Source organism: Apteryx mantelli, chromosome 2 (assembly GCF_036417845.1).
Source record: "Apteryx mantelli isolate bAptMan1 chromosome 2, bAptMan1.hap1, whole genome shotgun sequence".
Taxonomy (NCBI): Eukaryota; Metazoa; Chordata; class Aves; order Apterygiformes; family Apterygidae; genus Apteryx; species Apteryx mantelli.
Genome location: NC_089979.1, coordinates 154,730,773 through 154,757,564, shown reverse-complemented (window position 1 = coordinate 154,757,564; position 26,792 = coordinate 154,730,773). Strand labels below are relative to the sequence as shown.

The window sequence follows — 26,792 nt, the reverse complement described above, 5'->3', positions numbered from 1 at the left end:
GTTCCTTAGAAAGTATTAGCTTTTCTGTTCTAAAGATTATTTTAGTGTTCCTTTGTTCTGGTGTATATATAGACTCTCCACTCTTGTTCTCTCTGTTCGTTACTGTATTTAAAATGGATATATGGAAAGAGAGAAAGACAAGTGCATTTCATTAATTTTATAGATTCCTTTTTTCTGCATTGCAAGGCATATAATGCATGTGTACAATGTATTTCTTCAAGGGTTTTTGTGAAATTAATCAAACGGCAAAAAGGTTGTAATTAATAATATTAAAGCACTGTTCTGAGTCCATAAGTAATCCAGCATTAGGCTGTTTTGTTGTTTTTCCTTTAACTGATCTCACCTTTATACTGAAGCAGCTCCTAATTATAAGGTATAGTGACCTTTATATCTTACTTCAAAGGTTCACTGTGTAGTATCTTTGTGAGTTGATTGATGCGATGATAACTTTTCTCCTTCCCTGCTAGTCGGGAGTATCGATAGGCTGATATTGTCTATTCTCAAATTCACTGGCATTTAAGGAAGTACAAAATACGCTCAAGTCCTAACAGTATCAAACCTAAACTCACAGGGATGGACAAAAGCTTTGCTGGCAAATTACTGCCGTTACCTACTACAGTGATTCTTGTCCTGTCCTCTGAAACAGCCAGAGCTGGCCATAACAGGATGCTGGATTAGTTCAGCTAGTTAGTCTGAAAATCAATATATCCTGTGAAAATGGAAAGTAGAAGTCCCCAAAGCTGCTGCCCAGAAATACGCTGGAAGAAGAGCTCAATGCAGCTTTATTTCTGAAGTTGATTCTTTCTGAAACCCCAGAGTTTGCTTTTTTCTTCAAGTTTCTTCAAGCTTTTCCTTTCATGGCTTAAAGAAAGAAGCCTCAGAATGGTAACATAATATTGCTTTCTTTCCCCTGGTTACCTGAAAGTAGGTTTTTACAGTTTCACTAAATGGACATGAACAGTTTAACCAAAATAAACATTTCTTCAAGGGGGCCTTAGACTGGGCTAGCTTCACTGCCTGGCTAGTCTGGGATTTGAATGAGGTTTATCGTAAATTGATAACAAGTGCCTGTATGTTTGGAAGCTCTCAGGGGCTTCAACTAGTTTCTAACTTATTAAGTGGCAACTGAGAAACCTTTTGTCTAAACTAGAACGTCCTGATGTGGTGGCGAACAGAGTCTGTCCCCTCGCAATCCTGACTGATGCGCATCGGTCTCAGCTTCGGCTGACCCCCAAATGGTTGCGTTAACCTTAAAAACAGTGTTTGCAGAGAAAGCTGTAGATAAACTGGTATGACTTTTTTGTGAAGAGAGTCACTCAGGCACATCCCTCTCTAATGTATACATGACGGCCGTACTTTCAAGTGTGTTTTTTGGATGGTGTGGAGGTAGAGGGATTCAACCATAAAGTGTATGTGGGGTTTTTTTTGTTTGTTTGTTTGTTTGTTTATGCATCTTCGACATTAGTGAACACAGGAAGTAGCACTCCAAAGCATTGCTGTCCCTCTTAATTTGGCCTCAGCTAAGGAAAACTGTAATTGGAGTTGTTTATATGAAGTTGTTTAGACAAATAGTTACATAGTGACAAATGACAGAACAAAAGTGCTGCTGTAGATTAGAAACTGGCGAAGAGAAAAAACAAGTTATGGAAAATAGGTCTGCAGTATACAAGGGCAAGAGGGATTTGCTCCTGAAAGGCACGTTCATTTTGCAAAAGCGGACAAGTGCTGAGATGGCAACATTAGTAAAAGAGACACAATTATATGGATGAGTTGAAAATAGCTGTGATTCTGAAGGAGGCAAAAGAAGAGGGGTGAGATTCAGGGTAGAACAGTGCGAGTTACTGAATGCTGAAAAGAGCTACTTGAACTATCTGAGAAGAGATTCTCTATCTGAGAAGAAATTTTTAAAATTAATTAGCTTGAGAAGCTGCTACCTCTTCTGGTGCAACCAACAGGGCACTGAGTTAGTTTTTGAAATGTTTTCTTATTTTTGGTATATCTTATAGTTAATTTACAGAGTGTTTCTAGAGCCATGGTTTTAGGATTTATGTGATTTCCTAGATGTTCTTGCTCAGCACATTTCCAGCAAGGAGTCTTCTGTGGTGTTCCTGGGTAGCTTAGTGAGGAATGACTTGATGGAGGATGCAATTTGGCTGTTGATCATGTTTCATCATATGTTATGCAGCAGGTCTGTGGGTTGTAGAGGGCATGTAGTTGTGCCAGTGCGGAGTCGAGACCAAAGAGAGTTGGTGGTTTTTCCAGCTTCTCCTGGTTACCAGTGCCCTTTGATGGAAGCCAGTGGCACTGGTGGCTGTGCTCTGGGCTAACCTCAGCACTGGATGACTTTGCTGTCCACAGTGATGAGTCTAGAAACTTTTGGGTTGTTTTCAGAAATTAACTTAGGGGTACTTTCTTTTTAAAGTGCTGTCTTAGGGTTGTTTTTTTTTTTTTTTTTTTTTTTTTTTTTAACTTCAGTAATATTTGTGAGTATTTTATGTTTTTCTGAAAAGAAGGCTCTGGCTATCTTAAAGTGATCTCACAAAACCAAAAGCATCTAAGGTTAAAGATCAATCTCAAAAATATGGAAAGCAATCTTTTGTGCCTCAGTTTACTCAAATGAAGAAGAAATGTGCAGAATAACATTTAATTGTCCTGGAGGTGCAGTGAAGCTACAGTCATTACTGTCCATGAAGCACTTCGCCATACTGTGCTGGAAGGCACTACAGAAGTGCAGAGTGCTATTTATTTTAAATTTGAGTTAATGCTTTTGATTAAAAAAATTAATAAAATTGTCATAGACCAGATTGTAACCCTGTAGGCACTTGAAATGGAGCATTCGTAAATGAAGCATTTACTAAGAAGTTTGAAATTGTTTTTCGTGTTGAGTTCAGCAAAACAAATTGACCAAAGAACAATGAAAAATGCTGTAGTATTTTCTGTTATTAAAATGGTGAGTTTGTTTGGTGCCTAAGGTAAAATCCATGTTGTGCAAAAGAACAAAAAGAAAAAAAAAGAAAAAGAAAAAAAAAGAAACAAACCCATGGAAGCTGAATTGGAGCATTTTAGTTGACTTTCTCTGTGACGGATGAGGTGAGCTGCAAGACAAAAATGGCATGCTAGTATGTGATTCTGCAAAAGAGAAGTAAAAGATAAAGCTGCCGAATGTTAAAATCTCATAACTCAAGTTTTGCGGAGCAGCCCAGAGCCCTGGTGGGCCACGCTGGGGCGGCGAGGCCGCGGCGCTGCGCGTTGCCCTAGCGGCGTCGCGCTGAGCCCGGGCACCGGTGCAGCCCCGGCTGCTCCCCGGTGGGTTGCGCCCGCCGCGCGCGGGCGGCGACGGAGGGCGGCCTGGAGCCTGAGCTTTCCTTGCGTTTAGTGTCTGGAGGATCTGAAACAGAGAGAAGTAACTTTAAGATATGCGAGCTAGTTATCCCTTAACTTGTGCATGCTTGTCCGTCTGTGTGGCATGCAGCGCAGAAGACCTTTAAAATATAGGTATACATAGATATTTGTTCATTCCAGTGATAGGAATTTAAATCTAATTTTCAGAAATAAACTATATATTAGCAAATGCTAGCAAATGAGAACCAAAGGTGAAGCAGCGTATGGCTGAGAGGAAAACGACATACTTTTCTTTAAGCAAAATGATGATAGAATAGTATATTTATGTTTTTCTAATTCTTTGGACTTAATTGAGTGATTTTTAGTAACACAAAACCAAAACTTTTTAAAGTTTGGTTCCCTAAACAAGAGCAAATTCAAAGTTAAAGTATATATGCCAACTTTAGATTCACAGCAATGTAGGGACTTTGTGGTCTTGGAAAATAGATACTACATTTTAATTACATTTTAAAAAAGCAAAGTCTTTAATGAGCATCCTGATGTCATCTCTAGACAGTCCTGTGCTATGCTGAAAAAACTATCAGGAATTGAATTTTGTTATTAAAATGCTGGTGAGAGTAAAATGATGTTTTGTGTGACAGAGAACAGAGTGCAATACTTCTAGCTTGCTTCTAAATTGACTCTTACATTGCGTACTCGAGGGGATCGGGCTGTGCGGTGCTTAGCTGAAGCTAGTGAAAACCCTGCATGCTGATACAGATCTGCAAATCAAGCAACAAGGGACTATTTCAGATTAAAAAAGAAAAATGAATAAGGATAAAAGAGCTATGAGACCTGTTTGAAAATTGCCTAACGACAAATTCAAGTTCCTAAATAAGAAATGCTTTTTGTATTCTTAAAAAAAAAATCAAAAAAAAATCAGGAGGATGAAAATCGTGATCTTTGAAAAGGTGAGATGAATAATAATATATTCAGGAGCATTACAGGGAAATTGTGAAGTGATTTATGCAGAATTTTCTTTCCTTTGTCTTGATATCAAGGGGAGAATATGTGACTCATCTATAATACATCTCCGTAGAAGTCTTTCTGATGTCTAAACTTATACGTGGAGGCACGCACATTTGTTTTTCTGTAGGGAAAATGTGCGTGTCCCAGTTCCAGGTATCCTTTGTCTTTTCTTCTGATTTTAAAAATCACACAGGACTTAATGTCTTTCTTTTTTTTTTAATATCTGTATACAGAATAAGCTAACTTGTCAGATGAAAGCAAAATATATTTAAAATTCTGTTCTACACTGGTTACAATCAGGTGAACTCAATGTGGCCCTGTTTACTGGAGAACTAATGGGCGTGCCTTAACTTGACCTACTTTTATTAGAGGACTAACAGAAAAAGCAAATACACTGTAGTCATATGAGCACAGCATTCTTTATTTCTTCTTATCTTAAAAATAAAATATGGTTTTTGCTGTTGTGGCTCTTAAAATACTTTTCTCTTTGTTTCCTAGATGCTGTAGTAACTCTCTGTGTTAGAGGTATGTTGAGGGTTTCTTGTTTCTTACCATAAATGTCAACTTCTCCATATAAAAATGAATGTTAGTTTTTGGTTCTTTGCTGGTCATGAAATCCCAGATCTGTTTAACCTCAAACTGTGACATATGGAAAACTCAAGTTTTTAAAGAAAACTATACTTCATTTTGTAAAAATCACTCCTGTCATAAAACAATTGAAATAAAGCATCTGCTGCCAATGCAGTGGTAATTCTTTCTATATATGCAGATATTATATGAGTTCATTCGGGTCTGGGTGTGTATGTATATATAGATAGATACATTATATCAGTAGCACGAGGAATAGTAAATTAAATTGTGCATGATGTCATAAATCAGAACTGTGTTTACCACGTGACAAGGGCTCTATTCATATTGGGTCACCATGCGGGGATGCCTGTGTAAATGGACTAAGTCCTGCAGTATTCAAGGCAATTGAGAAAAGAGTCTGTGTAAAACCAGTCCTGGCCTTTGGGCAAACCTTTCCAGGGGGTTTTGATTATACGTTGACCTTTAATTGTAGCCTCGTTTCAAATAATGCTGATAACTATTTCCATTAAAAGTATTTCCTGTGACTTTGACATCAAAGTATGACTTTGTAAATCTGTATTTAATATGAAGCCTGATATCTGTTTTACCTGGGCCCATCTTGGTGGTCTGTATGTTAGCCTATGAATTATATAAAAAGAGTATATGATTTCAGAGATTTGAACGTGGAAGGAGTCTGCAGATAAGCCTTATTTAAAACAAACAAAGATCATAGCCTTTCTTCTGTGAAACTTTTATTCCACAGATATGTTTTGGATCCTGCGGAGTACCAGAAAGCAATATAAAAACTGTAACTAGGCAGTTACACAGAAAGAACCCGTTTTATTTTTAAGACAACAGTCAATTCGAGGTAATTTGATATAGTTGTATGTAGGTCTAAAACATCTGCTATGAGATACGAGTTCTTCTCTTTGTAATAATACAATGGAAATATCTATAATTTGCTATTGATCAGATCTTCAGAAAGCACTTTAAATGATTTGGTTAATATTGCAAGTGTTGCATGTGTCACACTTTATATATTTTGAATATTTATCATACTGGAGATTAGTACTTTCTTATTATATCTAGTCTTTTAGTCTATCTGTTGTCACCTTGTATTTTAAAAACTTATTTTAGTGGACTCACCAATAGGCGGCACTATTAGCACTGAAATGTACTTTCAAGTCATAAACCTTTTTTTGGTATTTCTGTTTGCTTTAATTGTTTTTGCTTGGAGGATACTCCGTAAATGAACTGTTTACACAAATTCATTATGTAATGAATTATCTTGAATTTTGTAATCCTTCAATTACTTTGCATCTAATAAAATGTTTAAAAATTAGGTTCTGGATCCCAAATATTGCCAGCTGATAAGGGAAGGAAGAGGTGACACTCATCTGGTGTCTTTGAGCAAGAACAGGCATCTGCGGCTCAACGTTCTAAGCTGCTGTTGAGACATTTGAGACATGTTTTAATATTATTGCCTTTAGAAGTATCTTAACCAAAATATCCAGGGATCCCAAAGCTCCTTTGCAAGCCTAAATAGATTTTTATCCCCAAATACATTAATAGAGAAACACCCTTTTTAATGATTTTTTGCTACTATTGTATAGCAAGTCGATGTTGGAGTTAGGAAAAGGCCATATGTTTTCTTCATCTTAAATCCTGCTTTGATATAACAGAGCAGGAGATGTATCAGGTTAAGTATGGGAACAATTTATCTATCTATAAATGAACAGAAATTCAGGGCACTGAATTATTGTCCTCATTATTGTATTTTATAATATGCTGTGATTATTATGGTGAGAATTATTTCTGAACTGAGAGCTACTGCAAGATGGCTCACCACGGAATAGATACTGTGCTACGATAACACTTGAGACTTCTTCGAAATGCCCCTTAAATGTGATCTGGTTGGGCGAGCTACATATTCTTCTTATCCACTTAATATTTTTCTTCTTTGCAGGAATCCTAATACATGGATTCATTGCAGTGCTTGTCAGATCAATACACCTACTCACTCTGAATAGTACCTTGTACTGTCAGGAGTCCCAGGGAAGTCAGTGAAACTTTATGGGAGGGGATGCCGCTGAGTGTGTGGAAAAAGAAGACTGTGGTTTTGACCAAAGTAGCTAATATAGTCTACAAAAGTATAATTACAGTACAAATACAGATAAGTTTTAGAACTAACATTGCTTTAGAGATTGGCATGTTTTTCCTTCCCTGACAGTTCCCATTTTGCGCTGTTTCACTTGTGTAGGTTTGCTGATTTGCTCAAATATTTGCAAAATCATTTATTTTGCAATATTCTTTCTCTGCCCATGGCCTAGACCTTTTGGCTACCTTATTTGACACAAATATGTTAGATCAACACCAAAAAGAGCCTTTGAGTTTTAATGCATTTCTTGCTGGTAAAGCTATCACTTTAAGGTCATGTTAAAGCCCCTTTCTTTAGAGACAGGGCAGCAAGAGTATAGCTATAATGAGGCTGGCTCTGCCACAGGGGAGTTAGAAGGTAAGCCCAGAGTGCTTACTGCATAATTTGCATTTTGTTTAGTGTCTATTCATATTCAGCCTGTTCTGTACAGCCCATTGCTGAAATGTGGAGAAGTCTGGTTTACCTGATCCCTTGGAAAATCTTCGTAACAGAACTCGTAACAATAAATGTATTCCAGCCTGTTCACACTGTGGTACATGTTATTGAAAGGTATGCTTTTTTGCTGGTAGAGTTTATTCTTTTGCATTAAGTTGTTATTAGTTGAATTTCAACTAATATTCAACTTATTCAGGTTTATACTATACTTTTTTTTTTCCAATTTCCACAAAGTTCTTAAAAGTCACATGAAGCTCCCACTTTGCCACTGTATCTCCAAAACAAGTTGTGAGTGAAATACTCATGGCAAGGAGGAAGAGAAGTTATCTATGATCTTTTCCCCTGAGATTGTCATGCCATGTAATTCTCAATATTACCGTTATTGGTTCAGTTTGTACTCTTTATCTTGAGAAGCCTGAGAGGATAACTGCGCACCAAACTGCTTAGGGTGGGGCTGAGGTTAGTTTTGTGAGTACTCCACCAAAATAAAATTCTTGTTGCAAATTTTCAATTCCTCCTTCAATGATATGTAATAACTTTTAATAATTTGCTACAGTAGAAACAAACCTCCCTAATACACACTCTGTCCAAGACCTTTTTTCCGGTAAAAAGGAGACCTGGCAAAATGTCTCAAGTTAAGTTCTTTAGCAAGGAAACCTTTTGTCTAACAAAGTAAAACTCTTAAATTGCTCTCATGCTTTTGTTCAATGCGGTCCTACTATAAAAAAGAATTAACTGACAACTGCAGTATAATCTAGTAGAAAGATTCTTTAGTGATTTCTACTTTAAGTGGCTGAGCAATATCTGTGTTGTGTGACTGAAGTTAGTATGGCTGTGGGTGTGACAGAAATGTAATCTGTAAAAAAACATTTCTTTCCAAGGCACTTTACAATAGAAGTAGTGCCATCGCGCAGTCAACCAGTTTTAGGGCTCAGCTTGATCAGTTTATTAAAGGGGATATATGAGATGATTGCCTGTGATAGCAGGGGATGAATTTGATACTCATCTGGAGACCCAGGAAATCCCTTTCATTCTGTGTTCCTTTATGTCTATATGATATCTATTCACTGTTTTGACCAAGCAAGGCAAATTTCATTTTGGACTAGTGAGGCATATAGAAACTATATGAATATTGCAATTTCCAATTGTGGGATGACCCTGCTGCACAAGGATGTGAATGACATAGGAATGATTGAGTTATGAGGGGAATATTAACTCATAAAAAAAATTCACTTTGTTTTTGTGGGTTTTTTTAGTTTGTTTAAGCGGATGATGATTTAATATAGGTTTTTTTCTCTCTCTGTCTCCCTCAATTACTGATAATAACAGTGCACTTAGTATAGAACTGATGTGGATTAAACAAAGCTCTCTTCTAATTATATGTGCATGTATATGTTTGTGTTCAAGAGGGAGAAACCCTCTTTTTTTTATTCAATAACTTTCATTTTTTTCCCATGTGATCTTTCTAACTGTTCTTCAGATTTGATTGAAAATTGCCATTCTCTGGAGGTTTGGCCAGTTAATCAAGAAGTGAGAACATTAGCACAAAAGCCTGATGCCGGTATATTTGTGCTAGTTAAGACACAGGAAATAGGTCCCTTAGGAGCTGTTTCCTCCCAGTCTGATCATACAGAGAGAGAACCTACTTTATGCTGCAAGGACCAAACAAACATTTATAAAACACGGCTGCCAGGAGACTAATAGCAAATACAGTCTCTTCTTCCATAATCATTACAGAGAAGTGCAAGAGAACAAAAGGGGAGAGATGAAGGGAAGGGCATATTTTAATAACATAAGCATTGTTGTTGTTGTGTCCCAGCTGGGGAGAAAAGAAATTGCTAGCGTGCAGTCTTTTAGGAGCACTTCTTTATTTGTGTTGTGTCCATCTCTACATTAAAATCTAAACTACCTGTTAAAAGTCTTGTACTGTTTCTTTCTTTTTGCTTTTTTTAGTACTTTAATTCACTATGCTAAGATTTAAAAAAAAGCTAGAAAACAAGCAAACTTGATTTTTCCTTCCAAAACACAGAGGCTGTGTATTGAGTGGCTTCTATTTGTAGAGGTGTGTATGTCTGATATATTTACCATATATTATCACATTGCTTGTTTACTGTAATGGTTGCAATTCCTTGCCTTTTCAAGACCCCGTTTTCACTTGATAATATTTGCAAAAATGCTATAAGTGTTTTATAAGAAGAGCATTCACCCTATATAAAAATATTTTGCTGCAGCGATTCCTTTGCAGAATAGTAAAAATACAAAATAGGTTTAATTATGGCATAAAAGAGCATTACTTTGTCTAGCTCTTGTGCATCTGTGTCAGCGCGTCTTTTGTTGTGGTTGGATCTTTTTTTCAATTAACAAGTTTAGGAGTCAGAACAAATTTTGGTTGTGTACACTGGCAACAGATTTACTACAATTTACAGCTGAAATTCCCAGACTTTCTGTTTTCACCGAATATGTTAGAGCATTTGACAACGCAAGCTGACTAGACTGCACAAAGCATTTGCCTGGAGCTGCTGATCTGGTTTTCCGTGTAAGGACTATTGCCGCTCAGATAAGCTAGCTGTAATGCTGGCTCTCATCCCCTGCGCGGTGGGGCCGGATGCTGCAACCGAGCACAGGTGTCCTGTGCTTCCTTCGCTTCCGTAATCCCCTTCCCGGCACTCAGACAAGGTGGGGGATTAAGCTGTCTAAATTGAGCGTAAGTTAACAGCAAAATCAGGGCAGGAAGGCACTGGTTTGGGAGAGGGAGCCTGCTGTAGTTCATATCGGAGGTGCAGGTAGAGAAATGGGAGTAATGCCTTCAGCGCTTCGGGTTGCAGACGTGAGCAAGGCAAATGTGCAGAATGGAGGCTGGGTGCGAAACCTTTGTACAGCTCTATGTATTTGGATAATCTTTACCTGGAGCTTCCCTTTTTTAATGTTAATCTGGATTTATTCAGTGCCCAAGGTAGCTGTTGTTTACATAGTAAGTGGCCGTTCAGTATTTTCTGTTGCCTTGGCCAGTGTCACAGACCTCTCTCTGGAGCATTCAGATCACTGCAAAGCAGAGCTACTCACTTGCATATTGTCCTTCACACAGCCATAATCAGTAAAATATCCAAGCGCTCCCTAAACAATAATGAAATTATTATTATATCCCTGTGAACCGAAAGGAGTTTACTCCCGTTTTTCAACTTATTGAGAGAATGGAGCTACTGATACTGAGTTTGAGAGATGGGACCTGCGTTTTGTGCGAAGGCAGATGTTTACCTAAGCCTCGCGTGCCTTCAGAGCGCCGTGCCCGTCGCCTCTGACTGCAGTCAATTGTAATCAGCACTTCCTTGGATCAGGGCGTCCGCAAATCAGGTGCCTCGACATGATGAGTGTGCAAATGAACCGTGCAGAAACTGAGGGACTAGACTAACTTTATTCACACTCCATGGCTGCTATTGACTTTTCTGTCAGTAATTGTCCAAAGAAAAGCTTCAGGAGGGAATTTGAAGAAGGAAAATGAAATAGTTCTGCTTTTGTTTATGAAGAGTTCCTTACAAGCGTAAGGAACAACATCAATGGGAGAAAAGTGTGTGTTTGAAGATAAGTACTGACTGGTAGTAATTGTGGATTAATCAGAGGCAGGAGCTGATATTTTGGTAGTGAAAGGTAGGATATCCCCTAAGATAAGGAAGGCATGGCTGTGGAGAGCTTTGAAAATTAAGCAAGGAAGTCTTCCCTGCGCAGCCGGTGGAATCACAGCTGGCTCATACGCCGAATGAGGTATAGCTCCTGAAGAAGAAATAATCTGAGCTGGTGTAATTAAAGGTATCTTTTGGTGCATGTATACTGAACACAGTTCTATTAGCAAGTATAGTGCTAGCAGTTCTTAACTTTGGGGGTTTGTAATTGTAAGAGTGGTCAGGGAAATTTTCTCTAAAAATACGAAACAAATGGGCAACTTTCCATATGCATTTCTTTAAAGCTGTGCAGGCAAACTGTGAAATGGACCTTTCTGTATTCAGAACTGCTAGTGTTAAGGGTCCATTTTAAGCAGCTAAGATAACTTTTCAGTTTTTGAGTAGTTAATTTTATTGTAGAACTCAAAACGATAATGAAACAAAGCTTTTTTTCTTTTTAGATCAATGGCTTGACTTGTTTTGGCAGCTACATAAACATGGTGGTGTTTTTCTGTTTGTTTTTGTTGTTTTTTGTGTTTTTTGTTTTGTTTTTGGGGTATTTTTGCAAGAATCTGCTATTGGCTGCCTGTTCAGAAACCTGACTCTTACAAGACACAGGAATTTTGTAAGACCCATCTAAGAATAGGAATAACTCTTTGAAATCCCTAATTCTGTTAAACTAATTTAAATTAATTTTAAGGACTTTGCTTTGTTTTTGATGCCATTATTCAAGGTTGTCATTATATTATTTAATCTATTAGTAGCCTAAATACATGACAGATGGTATATAAGTATTATGGAAAGTTGCTTCCGTTTCTTGTGACACAGAAAGGCTCGAGTGAGAAGCCCTGGGTTGGTCACCTCAGCTAACAGCAAAATGCAACTGGTGAAATTTTATCCTGTGTTAGGTATGTAGAAATACCCTGAAATAGGCACTTTGACTTTTCTCTATGCTGTAAAATGAAATGATGTTTTATTGCTTCATTTCAATTTTGGGAAAAAATCATTTTATCTTTAGCAGCTGCACATTATTTAGAGGAGAAGCCATATCTTTTGATATAGCAGGTATCAGTGGTTTTGCAGAGTGAAAGGAAAGCTTACACGCTTGGGAGCTTGCCCAAAGAGTTATTTTTGAGAAATTGTCTGAGATAGTATCAGTCTCTGTTCTCAGAAACTTTCTTGCTCTGCTAAATGTCCTGTTCATTGGTTTACCTCGTGATAGCACATACAGGTGGAATTAGCCTTTCAGGAGGAAAACTGCTTTCCAAATAAAGAAGTAATTGCCTGGTGTAGAGATTTTCACAGCTAGTTACTTTTCTTAGTAAATCAGAATTTTCAGTCAAATCCCTCTGCAGGCGTCCAATTTTTCTCTCCGTTCACTTCAGTGTAAATCAAACTGTGTTATTTTGAGAAGAAAAGTGTGCCTGATGACTGTAATATTAAAGATTTTTAGAAGGATACATCTGTTGATTATGGCAGTGGTACTTCAGTTAGACTTGCGGTTCCCCCTCTAAGCACCTATTTACGGGCACATCGGCGTTTTTGGTAGCGATGGGCGTGCTGTCCGGGAGAAGGTGGACGCAGGCCTGCGGGAGCTGCTTTCTCTTAGCTGCTTGGCTGACTGTCGGCTCCTCGTCCCCAAATGCACCGTCTGTGCCATCCTCCTCAGAAGCGCGTGGAAGGGCAGCGCCACGGTGCCGGGCGGCAGGGGCTGGTGTGGCGTTTCGTCCGCCGTTTCCGCTGCGTGGTCAGTCTGCTGCACTTGACGGGGCAGGTTGGCAGCTGGCAGGTAGGGTGGCCCTGTCCTCCACCCTGGTTGTCCTCTGGGCCAGGCGGGAAGCTATGGGCTTGGTGGAAAAGCCCTCGGAGCACAAGGTGGGACCAAAAGAAAGGCAACGGGACGCGCAGCGGGCAGCAAGCTGGCTCTGGGGGAGGGAGCCGAGACCTGGTTAGGCCTGAGAAGTGATGGAAACAAGGATTTCCACGAGCATTTAGTGAGCTCTGGGCACAGCTGACTGTAGCCCAGGAGGCCACCCAAAGTAGCTCTAGCGAGGAGTCGTCCAAAGGGAGCCTCCAAAGACCGAGGAGGCCACGGGAGCTTCGTTTACAAAGGGACTTGCTTTAAACTAGTCAAGGGAAACACGCAGGGGCTGAAGGACAGGGAAGGGTAGGACCCAAGTGTATTAGATGAGTGATTGTCACACTGTAAATATATAGATGTGTCTGCTAAAATGACATGGCATAAAGCCAGGCAATCATTTATTAGTAGAGGTGTATCTACTAATAGATAGGATGTTATTTCAGTCTCGTCTTACACATGCATGTACTTATCGTATGTTTACTGGAAAAGACCGCACATGGAAAATTGCCCAAAATCCTGCATTAACAAAGTAATGTTTGGGATGACCTATTGACATAGCTGAGATTCAAAATTGTGTTTCTTCTATAACTATGATATTAGACTTGCAAATAATAGCTTCTGGGCAGCATAGAAAATACTTGTATATGTCTCTGTAATCACAGGTCCCCAGCTTCAAAGCAAGAAACTCATGGCAATGATCTGCCAGATGCTATATGAAACTAGTTGGAACGCATATTTTTTAAAAGGAAATGATTCCAAATGTTCTGATTTTCCCATACATAGTTTTGAAAACTGCCTGTAATTTTATAATTTCTATGGATATTTAAATATTTATAATTTTCAACATTAATTCATTGTATTCGGTTGCACATATGCAACTGCAACTGAAATCAGTAAATATAAAAATATAAATATTAGCTTGTTATGTCATATTTGTGACATATAGATTATTGTATTGGGTTTATAAGCAACTTTTACTATATGGAAAATATTTTATTTGGAGTTCTTGTTTACATTCATATTGCAGTTCTAGGCAGGTTCAAGATGCTGGTTAACCTTTGAAATGTATTACTTGCCTAGTGCTTAACAGCGATAGATGATGAAGAAGTGCATATTAAAGCATCTCAAAACACAGCATCATCAATCTTCAAGTAGCTCGGCTTCATGCAGTGCGCTGCTATCCTGGACGCACAAGGCATATCTACAGCTCAGAGAAGCCTGATGTATCCAGCCTCCTGCTTTTGCAGGCTGTTGGTGGAAATGTCAATTGGACATTACCAACTGCCTCTGCCTTGCTTTAATCTCTCTTCAATAATTTAATATATTGTCTGACTCTGTGTGCTGAACTCATAACCTATCACTTATCATTTTACTGATTTGATGGCTCTGCCGCTAGTATCAAAATCTGGGCTTGAATCCTACTGTTTACACTTTATAACATTTTCTGTTTGGTCACATGAGCAATTAAAAACATAAACTTCTAATGAGTAACACAGGTATAAAAATGGTTTTACATCTTCTTTTCTTACTGGTAGTCCTTGAATAACCTTGATCTAAATTTGGAAGTACAGCGTTCCCAACTCTGACATTAAAATTGTAGGTTTGGTGAATAATATATGTTCATTTTGGAAGGTCAAATTAAAAATAAAAACAATTGGTTAGCATCAGAGCCTCACGTAACTCTTTGATGTCAACCATTTCTGGAATGCTATTACTAAAGGCCTGTCATAAAATGTACAAAGAGGTCCTTATGTAATTATATGAGCTACAGTGCCTTATACTGTTTGTAACTCTTTGCAAATGAGACTCAGTGAGTTGACTTGTGTATTCAGTTGAGTCCTCCAGTAATTTGCCTGAAGAGAAGCTTAAAGGAGTTGCACATAGCTGCTGACTGGCAGCTTATTTCATGCTTTCACTTGTGTACCATTTAACAAAATCTGTTTGCTCCAATGCTTTCTGTGGAATTACATTTATACTTGTAGTAAAACTAAGATATAAAACTGACCAAACTCTAAGTAACATTACAAAAAAAGCATAAAATGACAAAAATAATTTATAACAAATATAGACAGCAACAGAAAAGATTTTTGTAGTTGTAGAAGCGTGCATTTCCAGTAGAACTGGACGTCATAATTTGAACGTCATAATTTGAAAATGGGAATGTTAAACTCTGTTTGGAAATAATAATCTGGTTTAAACTTAGGTTTAATAATTTAACTATTATTATTATTTTTTTAATATCTAGGACGAAGATCGAACAGAGGAGGACAACAGTAGAGTTGAACCTGTTGGACATGCAGACACTGGTTTGGAGAATGCTACCAATTTTTCCCTGGAGTAAGTTACTGGTAGAATACATTATTTTAATGATGAGTCTTGATACTGAATATAGACTAGCTAAAAACTCAATAGTTTAAATGATATTGCTCTTAAGAAAGCAGGGTAGCCTTTGTTTGTCATGTGTAGTTCTATTTTAAACCGTTTGCTTAGTGCACCTTTTTAAGGCAGCTTTTAAAAAGTTTTAAAAGCTTGTGTTAAAGACGAGCATTGGACTCTTGACATTTTTTAGTGCTGATGCTACAGCAGATTTTCTGCCTCACAGAAGATGCTTATTTGATAGAATTCTGAAAAGTTGTTTTGAGGAATAGGGTCAAAGCTAGCACAAATAAATGAATAGGCAAGAATTTCAGTGGGGGAAATCTTTATACCTCTCACCAGTGTACAGTTTACAAGGAGGAAGGATGTGGGTTCAGAGGAATTGCCTGGTCAAAAAACCCTCCAAGTTTGTAAATGGATCTAAACTAATGTTGTTTGAGAGTCAGAAACTCCCTTTGATCTTAAAGATTCAGTAAATGCTATTTCATTTAATCACAAGGTACGGCAAGTTTGACCTTTTGCATTTCATTGCAAGAAACTGATCCATACCTCACTATGGAATTAATGAGAAAATATCCTTTCTACCCTTAAATTAAGCCTTTTAAATTAATTAAACTTAAATTTTAAATTAAAAAAAATCTTCTGCTCCTATTATTTCTGAATTAAATTATGAATTAAATAGAGAGGATTTAAATGTTAGATAAAGATCATGGTGACATCTATTAAGTGATGCACAATAAGGTTTTTTCTATTCCATTAACAAAATCTGTTATGTTGTAAATTTGAAATGCAGCTTGCTAAATAGAGCTTGTAGGGCTTCTGTCAAATTTAATACTTTCTGGTTTTCCTTTTACTGATTTTTTGGCTTTTCATCATATGCTACTTTATTTTTTTTTCTGTTTTGATATCATAACTTTTTATATGTTTGTTTGAAGTGGCTCTCACTTGTGAGAAAACCAGGGTGAGAAGCAGAATTGAAACACTCTTGAATTGTTTGCACAAAGTCAAGGTACATTGGAAAATATCTGGAATGGATTGATTAGGAAGGGATCACTTCCCTTTATTTTCCATTTTATGGAGTTTAACGTTTGAATTTAGGATGATTTTTTAGAAGAAAAACAGTAGAAGAAAAATGAGTGCATAAACTTTAAGTGTATTTGATAAGAAGGGAAGAATACTGGCTCAAGCAGTAAAGCAAGTTTAACAGTTTAGACTGGTTATGAAAACTGACCTTTTAATTTAAGCTGTGTTTCCACTTATCATGAAAGTTCCAGGTGAATTACATTGATTTTACTCGTTCTCTTCCTCAGCCCTCAGTTTTCTTTTAAGCCAATAGGAAATTCAGAAGAAAGGTGATCCTAGGGGGCCATCGGCATACCAATAGTAAAAGATGTCTTAGAATTTTGGACATGAAAGACATTACTTGATTCCTGTGAGTTGCTTTGCACAAAATTTAATTTAACATTTAAAAAATTTAACACTTAGCCTTAATGTTCAGTGAGAATGAAACGAAGGTAGGCTATACAGAAACTGGGACTGGAAATATTACCAAATGCTAAAGTGCTATCAGTCTTCAAAAGTTTGTCCAGTTCTGAAGAATAACACTTTTCTGATTACTGTTGCTCAGCTCTCCTGTGTTGGCAGTACTTCCTTGAGGTAAATGATGGTAACAGTGGCAGACACACAACACATTTGTGTTGCTTAGAAATGAACTCAGAAAAAACAAAGATGGGGCAGGCAAGAAATTTAAGGCCTGCCTTATAAATTCAAAGAATTCATGTGGAAGGAATATAAAACAACTTGGATTGTTCACTTCCTAACACTGTGTGGTCTCATTATTCTCAAATTCTGGATTAAGGAGTGCAGGGTTTTGTGGTGGGCCACCACGTGATCAAGAAGTTGTTGAAGGGAGTAGAACATCTTTACTGCTGTCATAGAGCATTAGTCTTGCTCTTTGCTCCATTTGTATTTCTAGATTATTCTGATTTCTATGTTTCTGAGAGCAAGTTTCTCAAAGGTGTCCATATGGTGCCAGGAGATATGGAAAAAGTACATAATAGTAGAGAGAGGCATAAGCCACAGAATTAGGTGTCTTTGGCTCAGATCTGCCACTTCCAGATTTACTAAGAGGTTTGGTCTACATGCATTATTTTTTCATTTGAGTATTTATAATTCCTTATGGTTTATGGTAATATTCCACCTTTCCAGAGGCGTGGGTGTTTCAAACTCATCACTAAGTTTGGTCCAAATTTCTTTCTAAAATTCTTATGCATCTTCTGAACCTGTATTTTTCTTTCCACTTTTTTTCTCTCTAAAGCAAAGACTGTAATTCAAAACTAGATGCGTAGTTGCTTCAGGAGGATGTATGATTGTTTTTGAATGTTGTAGTTAATTCTTACTTTGGAAAGTTTGTACAGTAAGGAGAAATAGATGCAGCAAGTTTTCTCTAAAGGAAATGGAAATAGGATAAAGCCAATTGTATTAATGTGTTTTAAATCCAAAAGACTTTAATGAATTACAGATTTGATAATTCTCCTTTGACTAATTTGTAATTATGTAAAACTAACATTAAGACTTAAGAGTAGCCTTTCCCTAAAATAAACAAATAAAGCATGCTAACACTATGATCAGCTTTTCGGCTTTTGAGGAAAAATTGTATGCCATATTTAAGGTACAAAAACCTTGGCAGTTCAAACAGTTAAGTACTGTTCTGAAGAGCGTTAGATTTTAAAACTTTCTCAATCTTAAGTATTAGTGTGGGCCAGAGAGCTTAAATTTAACTTTAGAACAAGGAAGAAATAAAACCATATACATGTGATGATGATACCTATTTTTATATAAAAAATTAAGTTTACCAAAAATTACTTTGATTTTTGTTTGTTTTATTAATTAAATTATTTTTGATGATTGATCTCCTTTCATGCCATCAGATTAATATTCAGGTATGTAATATTCAACAATGCTTTCATCACCATGAATTAATTTCTGGAATGTTTTTGTTTTTCTGTGTATGTTTGTGTGGGGTTTTTTGGTTCATTCACGGTACATGTTCATATTCCCTCATTCATCATTGTCTCACAGTGATATGGTAAAGCTCGTAGAAGTCTCCAACGACGGTGGGCCTTTGGGAATCCATGTAGTGCCTTTCAGTGCCCGAGGCGGAAGGTAATGTATTGTGTAGGATTTTAATTGAATCATAACTTGCTGTGTTTTATCTTGGTTATGTTAATTCTTGTACTATGTGACTTTTCCTTATATGCAATACAGTATGTTTTTTAAAAGGAAGCTTTACTGATTAAGAAAGGAAAAAATGCAAGTTTATACACCTTGTATACTGCTTAAAATGAGTTACAATTGCAGAATTTGTAATAGAAGTTCTATTATGATCTCAAGCGAAACTGAAGTGTGAGGACTTTCCTTTTGGACTCCTATAAATTATATTCTACTCCTTTAATCCAGGTAGATATTTATGCAACATTTTCTTTCTGACTGTTTATAGCCACAAGTACCAAAGTAAACCAGGGACTTCCTACACCTGCATTTGATACGACTGGAAGAAAAAACAGTCAAAATGCTTTTATTATTAAATATTATGCAGTCTATTGGAGATAAAATAAAGTAGCAAAAACAGTTGAAACACTCTGTCTTCAGAGCAGATAAACCCACTTTAAATTTCATTTTGTACTAAGCTGGAATTTCTGAAGTCTTGAGTGTTTAAAAAAAGTGTAAGGGAAGTCATTTACATTAAAATAACATTTTGTGGATTATATTAGTAAACAGAATGCATCATCCACAATGTTTAGCAATTAGTGGTACATTTGAAGCTTTTAGATATGTTGAAAAAGGGATAATTCTTCAAAAATAAGAGCAAGTTTTTATTATGGTGATGGTTTAAGCATATGCTTTATTTTCCCTCTTTAAGGAAAAGGGGACCAAATACACAATTTAAGAAAGTAATCTTTGTTTACACACTGAAATAGTATTATGTTCTTACCTGTCCAGCTATCCAACAGCAATTTCAGTTTAGTGATTAAAAGCAAGAGTCGTTTACTATATATCATCCGTTAATATCAATGTCTTTTCAGAGAGAAGTGTATTTTTCCTTCTAAGTGAAATACCTTCACAGGATTTTAAACATGGTATAAAATCTTTATTTGTGATATTTACTTTAAATGCAATACTTTGATAGCCATACTGATGTGTATTGCGAGAATTTTTGAATTTAAGGTAACTTTTCCTGAGGACTTAAGGAGTTAAGACCAAACTTCCATAATGCAGTAAATTCTTCTATTCATGACCTGAAATTTAATAAATTCAGCACGGGGATGGAAGGAACATGAGTGAATGCTATTTCACACGTAAGCTCAGAAGTAAATCTCGTAAACTTGGAAATGGCTGGATTGTTCACACAATTATCTGGGATTTAGCCAGTGTGAAGGCCAAGAAAAAGACCAGTTTAAGAATGCTGGCTGCTTACTAAGTGCCTGTTCAGTTTAGTAAAATTGATTTTAAAAATCTATGTTTTGACATTTAATAAGAATTTAACTCAAGTAAGGTGTTCCAGGATGCCAGTGTGCTTGTGAAGTCTGAGGCAAAGCTTAAGCTGTTTACACATAATGAGAATATAAAAAATGAAAAAAAAAGATTTAAACACAGAAATAAAATATCTCCTTTTTTATTTTTATTTTTTTTTATTTTTATTTTTATTTTTAGGACACTGCCTATGCCATGAAATATGAAGGGCTTTTAACCCTTTTTTTTAATCCTGAGATTATGATTTTATGGTAAAGTTTATTACAGGAAAGACAGTTTTAAATATAAATGTTATAGTCAGGACACACTTGAAAATCAAATTCTTTTACAAGGGAAACTAACTTATATGTTGAAACTTGTCTACTTTCTCTTCATAGTGTTAGAACTCCTCTTGTTGAAAAACGCATAGTACAGGCAATTGCTGCCTGATTTGTTTGGAAATCCTCCCAAATAATCCGCTTACCTAAGACAGAATATTAATGCCTAAATTTACTCTGTTCCCTGATCTTTTTCCATTGCTATATATTCTTTTATAAAATGTCTATACTTGGATTTTTCTAATCTCTTAGTATCCTTCATTTTCACTACTTTATCTTTTCTAGAAACAAATGTAGAAACATCCAAGTGGGGATTATCAGTGACTTGTACAGAAATCTATACGTACTGTTTTCTGGAACAGCCAGATGGCCTACTCTTTTTTATTCCTTTTTGCCCACAGAATCCTCAGGTTATATTTAGGAACGTTTATGCATTAGCATGGGTGCAGGGCCAGCAGCACTCCTACCTGGGCTGCTTCTTTACTGATGCTTTCAGTGAGAATAAAGACATTTTCTCCAGCTGCCTATAGCAGTGTTGGAAGGGAACGACATACATCCACCTTCACTTTGGAGCCCTTAATTTTTCCTGGTCCCCCAGCTCTTTTGGGAAGATAGCAGACACTTAATCCTACCTTTGCTAGATTCGCGGGAGAGCAGAGGCTTGGCAGGAATACTCTCCTGCTTCTGCGTGTTTCTTAGTCTAGCACATGTCTGCTTTTTTCCTCCTCCACCTGGAAAACCTACTTTCCCATTATTTGAGCAGGGGATCTGTCTATTAAAAGCCTAAATATACAAAACACAATATTCAAAAGACTTTGAGGAATGTCCAAAAAGCAGAGGTCTGATATAGCTTAGTGTAGTGTTCTCCACTGGCCCGCTGATTTCCATATTTGTTTGGTGTTCAGTTCCAGTTATGCTGTGTTTTCAGTTCTTCTCCCAATCCTTTCCTTCCCTTTTGAGAATGTTACTCGGTAAGTAATAGTTTTTAAAGCATTAATCTTAATAAGTGTAAAAACATACTAATGCTATTTGTCCTGTTTTTCGCCATGCAATCTGCAGAGGCCCTCTTCCACCAAAAAACCCCCCAACCCCAAACACAATCTCCCCCACCCTCAACTTCTAACAATTATGTGTCACAACTATGTCCTTATTTTATATTGAGGAAATATTTGACTTTATCATAGTCTTGTGGGATAGTCTGGGGTTTGAAATTAGAATCTGTCTTCAGTGTAGGCTTTTGATCTTGAACAAAATCGGTGAACATCTCTGCCTCATCTGTACAAATGCTATTAATTATTTCTGTTCCTGGAAAATCTGAGAAATTTGTTCTTATGGAGGAAAAAAATCTCTACGTAATTTCCTGGGAAGTATACTACTGATTTTTACAGACGTGGTCAAACTTTCTTCTATGGGTGTGTTTCCTTGTTATCCTCTTTTTGCAACTGGAAGCTCACCTGTCCTTTACTGGCTTTTTTGGTCATATGCTATAGTTAACAGAATTTTTTTGCCTTGTCAAAAGAGAGGAGTGTACATATTCATCACCTTATGGTTAGGGAGGTTGTCAAGATAAAGGTTTTGTTTGCAAAACCTTCTTGCACATTTTTGCAATAGGATAAATGCAGTGCTAAGCGGAGTAGGAGGCATGAAAATGAAAGCAGAAAAAAGGACAGCATAGAAAGTGAACAGAAGAGTGTAACTTGAGGAGCAAAGAAGAAAGTGAATGAGAGAGAGGAAAGCACAAAAGGAAAGAAAACTCTAAACCTGTGCAAAGTTGCCTCTTAGCACCAATCCTTCATTCTGTGAAGACTGTATTATTAAAACAGAACAGAAAAAAATTGGTTATCCATCTGAAAAACACCAACCATAAATAAGTATCAGGTTATTTTGATGCAGAACAGTGAGTTCATAGGATTCTACCTGCTGGTCCTTGTACCAAAGCATGCCACAGATTCCACAATAAATAGTATATCTAAAACCTATGAGCTAAAAATAGCTTTTTTATGTTATACACCCTAAACAACTTAAAAAATAAGGAAGTCATAGAAGAATGGGTAAAACAAGAGCCTGAATTTTCTTTCTTTTCATCAGTTTAAATTATGACTTCAGATTTTATAAAAAAAACACCCTCAAGTGATGGTAGGAATTGATATATACACAATCCCCATACTAAAAACATGTTTATACATTTTTCTGTTCTACAGTTCTCATATTTTTTTGCTTTCTACAGAAGTGCCTTTTATTTTCCAGAGTTTATAAATCACTTTATATTTCACTGTAAAAGTTTTATTTTTTTGCTTAAGATACAAAGAAAACAAAGCTGCCATCTAATAACAATTGTCTATACTGAGATACTGCCTTCATTTTTGAATTTACCTGTCCTTCTAACGGTGATACTCTATTTGATAGTACAGTAGGTAGGTGTTATCTTCATCTCCCCTTATTCTTCTCCTGAATTTCCAACCTTTCAAACCTCAAATGTAGCCACAGTTTGCAAAAACACAAGTGTTGGGCAAAGATTCCCTGTGGTGTGAATGTACCATTCCCTCAGTGTTTTGTTGAATTCAAGGCTTTCTTTGTTTGATCTCATCCTCTTAAAAGTTATATGAAACTTGCTTTGAGGTATTATCCAAACTAAAAAGCTGAGAAGTTGCCAAAAATTGAAAATTATTTCCGGGCTTCAGACTTGAAAGCTGATAAAGTCATTTTAATGCCTCCACAGTAGTGCAGTGACGTAAATGTTGTCCAAAGGCGTTCTTTTATGTCCAATTTAGGATTGAGCAGCCACGATCCTTTGACTTGAACAAACAAGTTGATTTTCCCAATCTGACTTTGTAGTCTCATGAAATTTATACCACATTTATGTTGTAGTAGAACTTTTTAGAGCTCTTCCGTTGTTGTATGGTTTGTGTGAAACTGTTACACATCTGCTTTCAAATCAATCATTATTTTTGCCCCTGAACTAGTTTTTGCCTTTTCATGTTAGTGACTTTTCATAAACATCTAAATTGGTTATTTTCTGTTCTGTCTGATTTGATTACGTTACAGTTAGTTTGCAGGTAATAGGGAAATAACCTCAGTGTGTACATTCAATGGGCAGTGATGGCTGAATCATATTCTAGATGTTCAGTGTAATATTTTTATTACTCTCATAGTATTTATACTGTCAGTTTTTATTAAGACAAATTATCATCATATCCATACAGCTGTGTGGCATGTGGGGAGTTCACATTTTCAAAGAACTATTCAGACTAACTCAGGCAATTTAGATGTCAATAAAACATTTGCTGCTTATTTCTAGTTTTATTATTGGTTCTAATTTCTACTTAGAACTGAAATGTTAACACATGTAGCTGAGTTTATTTTAATTGTATAATTAGACTAATGAACCTTGTGGAAATATAGTGGTGCAAATGCTAATATAATCTAAGCTGTTTACATTCCCAATTATGTATTTAAAGCAAATAAAAAGATAGATCTCTGCGTTTTGATATTCTGTTCCCCTTCTGTGCCCATGTCAGTTAGTATTAGTCTAAAACAGTGCAGGTACCAATTTCCATTTATAATTATTCCTTCTACAGGGTTACAGACTTGCATCGTGTTTTACAGAGGTTCACAGGACATTTAATCCCATTCTCGAGGAAATTATAGTTTAAGATGTTTATAATGGGAAGAACTTAGTTAGAAAACATGTTGGCTTATTTTAACTGACATGATTAACTGAATACTGTTGACAAATGCAGCCTTATATTCTACGAGGTTGTATTAAAAAACACACACACATGTTTGTGTGCGTATGTGTTTGTATACACACACAGACTTCTGTGTATTACACTAGATTAGTCGACAGGCTTTGTAAAATGATATGTTTTCCTAATGTAGGAAATGGAGTATTGAAACTGTACTAGAGCTGCATCTCCAGTTATCAGAGTTAATGGTGGTGGCACATAGCAGAGAAAAAAAATCCAATAAGTTTTTTCAAGTTATTGCATGATGTTTGCAATACTTGGTGGACTCTATCTGCGGTCACTGCAGCAACAAACACGAATCCCCATAATGCCTTTTACAGAGTAATATGCCTGCATGTAACCGTAATATACTGAAGAAATACTGTAGGAAACTTGATAGGCTTTTGTTACTAAAATTTTCAGGGATGTATATTTTCTGCAAGATCTAGGATAATTTACCAAGATATGCAGAACTATATTGAGGAAACTATCAATGAAATTGTATCTAAAGTAATCTTTGCCCCGTGTGTTTATTAAAAAAAAAAAAAAAAAAAAAAAGGTCATGTAAGGATCCTGGGTTCGAATTTGATTCAGACTGTTCATCCAGCCTTTAATCCTTTCTTCAGGATTTTAGCTTTCTGTGCCTTGGTTAACCTAGTTCTAACATTTGTTAAAAAGCAAGATCCACACGAACACCATATGTTGTGTCTGAAATGAGCAGTCTCACATTAATAGAACTTGTTGTCTTTGTTTAATGAAATTATTTGCAATTTTTGACATATAGTTTATGTATGTGTTATGTTATTTTACCAGGGGTTAGGATTCATAATTTTTATGAGATCTGATGGCTTGTTTGAACTAAGTTTAAGAAATGACAAATCATGCATAAAGATGTGTCTTGCTTTAACAATTTATTCATTTAACTTCGGAATGAAAAACAAGAGAAAGTAGTGTTTCTAGAAAAACATTTTGCAAAAACCATTCATAGGTCAGTTACCTTGTAATAATACATATGTGGAGACCTTGGGATGCAATAATCATAAAATTTTGTACAGTATATTGTTACCATAATATTATCTTGGAGTAGCGTACTTTGAATAGGTTTATGATATTTAACCATGAAAATAAAAGCCCTGTTGCAGTTGCCCTGTGTGCTCTCGTGCGGTTGGTGCATGGAGGTAAAATTCACGCACGCCTAAATCCCGACTTGTCCATGAGCCCTAGAGCGGGCACAGCTGCCTCAAAGGGCTCTTGGCTGGGAAGTGCAAGAAGAGGCCGAGCAGACGCCGTTCCTCCCTCTCTCTCTCAACTCTTAAGTGGTTTTTTCTCAAATGTACTGTCCCCAGTTTTTATATTTGCTTGCTTTATTGCCACCCCTCTTAGAAATCTCCTCTTCAGTAACTTCACTTTGGGGCTCAAAGACACTGTCTCCCCAGAGAAGTTCAAGAGCTCAGAAGTGAAAAAGGGATAAAATTATTTTCCAAACTTCAATTTTAACTGTTTGAAAGCTGTTCTGATAAAAAATAATGCAGCAAATGCATAAGTATTTTTCCTTGTCTTAGAGAAATACAAATATTTTTATGATTAACATTCATGAATGTTATTTTAGTGCTTTTCTGCAACTAACAAACATCACCTATACAAGTTTATTTTCTAGAATTATTCATGATGTTTTAAAATCTTAGACTGTGTTCAAGACTTATTTTAGTGAGCATAAGGAAAAATGGATGGAATTGCTTTTTTTAAAATTCATGTTTTTTTGTGTCACTTCCTGTGGTGACATGCCTAGCTTCATAGTTATCAACTAATTTTAGTACCATAAATGCAGCATGACTTGATCATTAAGTTAGTCTTTGACTGCTGTGGGCTTCTGGATTTTTTTTTCATGTAACCTATTAAAGGATTGTAGGAAAGGCAAACAGGAAAGAACCTAATAAATATCTAGGTAATTACTTCCCAGCTCATATTCTTAAAAGAGTTTCTGCTAAGTTCCAGGTATTTTTTTGCCAAGAGTTACTAGCCAGGTGATCAGAAAAAGCATTGGAAGAATTATTTTTGCTTTAAGAAAAAGAAAAGTTTGTTTTAGTGGGAGATGCTGGGTTGTTGGAAGGAATCTGGAAAAGGTGGAACTTCCCAAACTGGCGAATAGCAACCCCTGGGGGAGAAATTAGATGCACACAAGTAACTGTTGGGTTTTAAAGGTGTTATTTTCTGAAACGCTTATATTGTAGAGAAATGATCCTTTAGCTTTAAGGAGACTTTCTGCTTATTGTGCTCGCTGTTGTTTCTGCAACGAGACACCATGCTGCTAATGGCAGCAGCTGTCTAAGGTCATGCCCAGCGCCAGGGACTGGCTGCTGCCTGACCCTGGCGGTCAGTCTGGTGGAAGCCCAGGGGGGTCCGGCCGGGACCAAATGAGGCTGCGGAGGTCTGGCCCGGGTGGGACCCGGGCTGCTCAGAGGTGCCGTTTCCCTATTAACCGTGACATCAGTGCGCAAGGTGTGTATTAGGTGTTTGCGAAACGTTCTGCATCAGCCAAAAGCAGAATAATATTAGTTAAATGTTAATGTCTGAATCAAATTCCATTTGATGATTCATGTTGTCTTAATGCTTTATGTTGTTCTTCTTGTGTTCTGGTTACATGTATAGATCCTTTCAACATCATATCTTAATGTCTCTAGGTGGTTCCAAAATGGAAATATTAATAAAATTATTTCTTTTACTCTTTCACCTGGCTTGTAGGAGAAAATTTTTGATTGTTTTGTAAAATAAATGCCATATTTGCATATGTTGGTGATAAATGGATAAATG

The 26,792-nt window shown here is 36.7% G+C and overlaps 1 protein-coding gene across 11 annotated transcripts in view; it reads left to right on the top strand.

The window, feature by feature from the left end:
- Positions 1-26,792, top strand: part of PARD3 (par-3 family cell polarity regulator) — a 477,274-nt gene that overhangs the window by 233,655 nt on the left and 216,827 nt on the right. For all 11 annotated transcript variants that reach the window (XM_067291891.1, XM_067291889.1, XM_067291888.1 and 8 more), the window contains 2 exons: positions 15,276-15,367; positions 18,488-18,571. In XM_067291891.1, the coding sequence (XP_067147992.1) occupies positions 15,276-15,367; positions 18,488-18,571 (176 nt within the window). The remainder of the gene's footprint in view (positions 1-15,275; positions 15,368-18,487; positions 18,572-26,792) is intronic.